The sequence below is a fragment of the Geotrypetes seraphini genome, chromosome 17 (genome assembly GCF_902459505.1).
Source record: "Geotrypetes seraphini chromosome 17, aGeoSer1.1, whole genome shotgun sequence".
NCBI classification, from domain to species: Eukaryota; Metazoa; Chordata; class Amphibia; order Gymnophiona; family Dermophiidae; genus Geotrypetes; species Geotrypetes seraphini.
This window is the reverse complement of record NC_047100.1, coordinates 8,002,622-8,008,630: the sequence shown is the minus strand read 5'-3', so window position 1 is coordinate 8,008,630 and position 6,009 is coordinate 8,002,622. Positions and strand designations below refer to the sequence as shown.

The 6,009-nt window shown below is 44.1% G+C and overlaps 1 protein-coding gene across 4 annotated transcripts in view; it reads right to left on the bottom strand.

Annotated features, from left to right (window-relative positions):
• Positions 1 to 1,234: 1,234 nt before the first annotated feature.
• The window catches only part of PRRT3 (proline rich transmembrane protein 3), a 70,990-nt gene continuing 66,215 nt past the window's right edge, over positions 1,235 to 6,009 (bottom strand). For all 4 annotated transcript variants that reach the window (XM_033926786.1, XM_033926787.1, XM_033926785.1 and 1 more), the window contains one exon: positions 1,235 to 5,732. In XM_033926786.1, the coding sequence (XP_033782677.1) occupies positions 3,661 to 5,732 (2,072 nt within the window). In that variant the 3' untranslated portion in view covers positions 1,235 to 3,660. The remainder of the gene's footprint in view (positions 5,733 to 6,009) is intronic.

Genomic DNA, 6,009 nt, shown 5'->3' with positions numbered 1-6,009 from the left:
GTTCAATGCTAAACAGTCCAAAGTAGAGTCCTGTAATTGCCTTAAGCACAATTCCCGGCTTAGAGTTGATCTTGCCTTTTCTAGGGAGCAAAAGGCCTTGTAGTTCGTACCCAAGCAATCCTTCAGCTGCAAGGTACCATCGTAGCACTAGCAGAGAGCTCAGCACAGGTGGCCTGGATTGGCCCAGAGAAAGGCTTTGTACAGTATTCGTTCCCTGCTTGAACCAGGCTCAGCATTTACTTTCCTTGCTGCAAAAATTTTGAACCGGGTTCAAATCGATTTTTCAACTGCAAAAGGAATTGCCAGCCACCATGGGGCACATTTATATCTGGCTTGAAATCAATATTTGGTTTCAATTTGAGAAAGTTAAGTGGGAATTGTACATCTTTTGACACTATACAGAGCCAGGCTGATTCATGCAGTTGTCATTTGCACTACAAGTGAAATCTGTTCAATTTTGCATTTGTATATTAATCTGTTTTATCCAGCGGACAAATGATAAGTTGATGCCTTCCTATTGGACTTAATCCACTTCTTGAATACTTTTAAAGAGTCGAAAACCCTCTCCTCATTCTGTCCTGACCTGGGGAAGGGCATGACACGATGACAGAATTCATCACTGTTCCCATCCCTGTGGGAAGCAATCCAATGTCAGTCTTTAGTGTCTATCTCAACCTCAGTCCTTCTACACCAGCAGTCTTCCATGCAAGGCTTGAGGGTCAGTGGCTGGGTCCATTCATACTCTGATTCTTATGTGAGCCAAATATAGGTCAATCAAGCCATTGTGACATCACTGATGAGCTTGGCTCTTAGGCATTGGTGGAATAAGGCATTATGACATCACAATCTCAGCTCTGGAATGTTGCTACTCTTTGGGTTTCTGGCAGGTACTTGTGCCCTGGGTTGGCCACTGTTGGAAACTGGGCTTGATGGACCTTTGGTCTGTCCCAGTACTGCGGGAAACCATCCACTGTTATTCTTTAGTGTCCATCTCTACCTCAGTCCTTCTACACCAGCATTCTTCAATGCAAGGCTTGAGGGTGAGTGGCTGAAATCCATCCACACTCTGAGTCTTCCCTCTCTTCTTAAAGAGTGGCATGGAGATGGTTTTCCAGTTATCTGCAGGGACGGGAATGGTGATGAATTCTGTCACCGTGTCATTCTCTTGTAGCTTTCAAAAGCCAGTCAAAAAAATGGATTTCGTCAAATTAAAAAGGTTATTAGTTTGTGTGTTTTATTTGCATTTCTAAATCTTTATTTCTGTGCATTCATCGCCTGGTGATAAATATATTCATCTTCAGAATGAAGTTTTTATACAATATTCTGCCACAGATGGAACAGTCCTTTTTGGGGCGGCAGTAGTAGCAAAACGGCAGCTCTTTGGCCCTTTACTTGTCTGTGTCTTCACGAGTCAGTATTTGGCTACTTCTGCCCTCATCGATGTTCAACGTCATATGACCCGAGTAAGGAGAACTACGTCCACCGGCACTGGAAAGAAACATCCGAAATAGCCAAAACAGGTCAGCCTGAGAATTCTGGGGTTTGCCTCCCACAACAGGGCCCAGAGCAGAACAGGGACACCCATTTGCTTTGATGTAACTAAAGGCTGGTGAAGATGCTGCTGTCGGAGGGATGGAGAGCTTAGCTTCACCCATCACCTCTTTCTGGGTGAAGACCCTTTCCTTCATACTGCAAAGATTTAAAGAGGTACAGGGAGGGGGGGAAGGGAGGGTGTGAGCATGGTGTGGTGGGGCGGAGAGGTATCGGCGCCCCCTCCCCATGCCACCTAGTACTGTGTCCCTGTCCCATCATTAAATGGGCTTTGTAAGATTCCTTTAGCGCTTGATTCCTATATTATGTCTTGTTCTGGAATATTGTAGCCCTCCTCAGGCATCAGGAATTTCACTTTCTTTCTCTATCTTAGGTTCTCCGTGTGGAGTTAGAGGACTGTCCAGATTCCCGGAAAGACTTTCCAAAACCCGGCAGTCTATCCAAGCTTTGGAAAGCCCTGAGCTCCAGCCGTGTATGGAGGGCCTTCAACAAGCATGCACGGATGATGTCACATGCATTCGTATATACTGGAGGCCCTTTAGACATGACCTAGAGGTCATAAAAAAGAGATGAGGCTTTTGGAGGATGGGGCTAGAGGCGAAATGGGGCGGGGCCAAGCAGCCTGGTTTTTCCATCCTTAAATATAGTAACCCTACCCCTGTGTATTTTCCATGAGTATGTTCCTGTGTTGGTTTCCTAGACTTCTACGTGTATTTAATACGATCACAAAGATTGTCTAGCATCAGGATTGGATTAGATAGAGTTCATAGTAACACAGTAGATGATGGCAGGTACAGTCAGCAATGGCCCAGCTAGTCTGCCCAGTAAAGTGATTTGGTTTGTAATTGCGTCTCCATGTCTCTACAGTTTACATCTTCCCTCTGTAAAATGATTCACCTTGTCTCTATTCCCAAAGCATTCTCATCATTATATTGAATTCAAAGGCCATAATCTTGTGTTTATCAAGCGTATTCCTTGGCACACTCTATTCTGGATCTTCCAGAAGTAATGGTAATGGAATTGAAGAATACCTATAAGCACAGAGGATCCCTCGGTGGTGAGAAGTGAGGGGAAAGCTGGAAATCAGTTGAATTTCACCCGTACTCTTCTGGGCATGGAAGTAGGCAGATTAGATGGGTCTTAAAGTTTGTTGGTTGGTTGGAGTCCTTATTTACTCTCATATTCTGTGCTTTCTTCTCTCTTTACCCCTATCTTATGCTCTTTCGCAAGAGAACAATTGTATCAGAAACTATTCAACCTTACCTTAGCTTTTCACCTTATTTCTGTTCTGCAAGAAAGTCACAGACCCAGTTTTTACTGGAAATTGTGCAGCTGTGACCTTACGGCAAGGGTAAAGACATAACATTATTCTTTATACCTGGTCCCTGATTTTCTTACCTTTCTTTCCTGTAGATACACGTTGCCCTAAACTCATTCAGAAACTGCTCCGCTTCACATGCTAGTGTTTAGTGGACCTGATTTGTCAAAGACCTTCTCCATAGGCACAAAATGTGAGAAATTAGGTCCAATATCTGGACGCCTTGTTAACACGGCAAGAGACAAGCTATAAAGTCTCACGTTCTGCTTCTGAGAGAATCCTTAGTAAAGCAACTTTGGGATTTATATCCCACTGTACACATGCATGTAACACCAGTATTTATAGGCTGCAACTGCATCCCAAACCTATTTAGGCTCAGATTAACAGCCTAGTTCATTAAATACCTCGTTCCGCTGTTTGTTTCTTGTGATACCTCAAAACGCAGCAAGAAAATATACATATCTTATAAAAACATTTTTAACGGGCTATTGCAAAGCAAGAATGTTCTAGAGTTGACATGGGAGAAGTGTGCTCTTGGTACAGTTGTCTTCCCAGTATTCACGGATGGGGACATGATTCCCTACCTGTGTCTTCAAATTACAGCATTTCATTCACAATAGCAAAAATGACTTGGAGGTTCTTACTATTCATTTCCTTCAGGTTTCTCTGAAATGTATTGTAGGATGATTTCTCCTACACCCTTGCCTTACAGCAGAGTGTTTGTTTGGTCCCTCATCTCTGTAAGTGTTGTCCCTTGGCCCACATTTTCATCCCATAGTCCTACAGCTGTTTTACAGCTCGATAGTGTCACTGGAGATGCTATGGGAGTCAACTGGTAGGTTTAGGCCAATAAAATTCTTTCTGGTTTCCTCTTTAGGTTTATTGGCATCCACAGAGACTGCGGAATTGGACTGTTGTGGGAGACACTGAGTACTGGGAATATCCTCAACTGGAAGGCTTTCAACTGATGAGAGGCCATGTCTCCATGGATTCCAACTGATCTTGATGGATTCTTTGGAATAACTGTCCAGAGAACTACCAGAAGCAGCTGCCTCTGTTGTTATGTCGTTTGGAGGATATTTGCTGTGCTGGAGACTAACCGTTGGAGAGTTGATACTGGTTGCAGAACTGCAACGGGCGAGGTTGTACATGTAGTCAGGATTGCTGTTTCTTCTGAGTTTTAAATCTGATGAAAGTAATGGGTCAACAGTTTGATTGAATGCTGAATTTTCTTTAAGGGAGGAGCAGGAATCTTGCCTACTTAGGTAGCTGGGATACTGAAGACTTGAATCATTGAATATGCTGTCCCTGACAAGATGCTCTCTGAACAAAGCTTCATCAATGCTTCTGCTCAAGTTGATGGGCGAAGGAGGACGAAACTCTAAATCCATTAGTGAGAGAACAGAATCCTTTTCAAAGCAAATGCTGGTGTAGGAACGACCCATGGCCACATTCTGGGTCTTTGGATTAAACATGGCTCCTAATCTGGGCTTGACAATGGGTGAGGAGGAAGATTCACGCTTGTTGAAAAATGGCACGTTGGCGTTAATTTCATTGTTGTCCTTGAGAGCTTTGAGTGGCACGTTCTCTGACTGGTTCCGGATAAGGCTTTTGCTGATGTCATTGTTGGCTACCCTGTCCTGGATGCCATTTGGCCAGTCAAAACAGTTGTTAGGATACTCAGGAACTTCTGTTTTGTTGTAAGTGCACAGGTATCGGAGAATCTTGGACCAGCAAGTGTGCTCACTATTGTCACACCACTGGCAAAAAATGTGAGAGGCAATAAAAACCAGACCAAAACATAAGACTAGCTCAAAAATACGAAACCAGAACTGAAGGAACCACCAGGCCCAGGAAAACTCGTTTGCTTTGCCAAGGATTCCAAATAACCACAAGACAGCATAAACTTGTAAGACACAGCATAGGAGTCCAGAGATACTGCAAACCAGTAGGACCCGAAATGATGTGAAAAGGCACTTTGGATTTCTCCTTTGGGTTTGCAGATCAAGGGTGTCCTCACAGCTGCTGGATACTCTTTGTGCCTGGCCCAAAATAGTTTCCATATTTTTTCTTAATTTAAGGTGTGCCACGAAGCTACCCACCATCAGAAAGGAACCCCATGAGGCCGAGAGGACATGGAGGATAACATTCACAGAAGGGTTCAGTACATGTGCAAAAAGGTCAGCGCTCAACAGTATGACAAAATGAATGACTCCCACCACTACTAGCAGTGGCAAGCTTTGAAGCCTTGGAGATAGAATTTTCAGTTGAGCTACCTTCAACATCAATAGGATCGACACGCCAAATGTTGTAATCATAAGAGGGAAAGTGATGTTGTAAAGCACCAACACTACTCTAGGAGAAAACATGGCTTTAGTTCCATAAGGGTCCGAAAAGAAGAAGATAGCTCGGAGCAAGCCAACTCCAAAGAGCAGTGCATTTGAGAGCATGATATAAGGTAGATTGTAGATGTGTAGGATGGGAGACCCTATCAAGTTGACCAGAGAGATTAAGGATAAGATGACAAAAAGGACACCACTTCCATAGACATGCAACTCCCACGCAAAGCTCAGCGTATGCTGCATGTCCTCCCACTGGAGATGTGTCTGGTTGGACAGAAGGTATTTGCAAGCCCCATTGGTTCTGACACATGGTGATGAAGATGAAGGAACTGTTGATGGAATGCTGGTCGACGCCACTATCAGTCTTGGCCTTTGGAGTGCTCGTTGAGTGGTGACTTTAATTTGACCCCGCCTCCCAGTTCCTTGTGTTCTGGAACCAGTAGAGCTGGAGATTTGTGATGTGGATGTACTGGGGCTCTGCTGAGTGACGGAGTTCAGTTTTCCACTTCTGTCAGTGAGATCTGCAAATAATAAGCGGAGGAATATTTAACAATAAGCTTCTGTACCATATAACTGTTAGAGTGGAAACTGGGTGCTACATTTACAATCACAAACAGAATAAGAGCCAAGGCAGCGTTGGTCCTTGGGAAGCACAAATGAGCCTGGTTTTCAGAAATGCGTAGCAAATGATCATCAACTCTGTCTGTGCATGTACTCTGGGAGCCCAGTACTTTGCATAGTCTGGCAGCTATGGAACCCAGTGAGTTTGTGGCACTGAAGGACCAAAGTTGCCTTTTT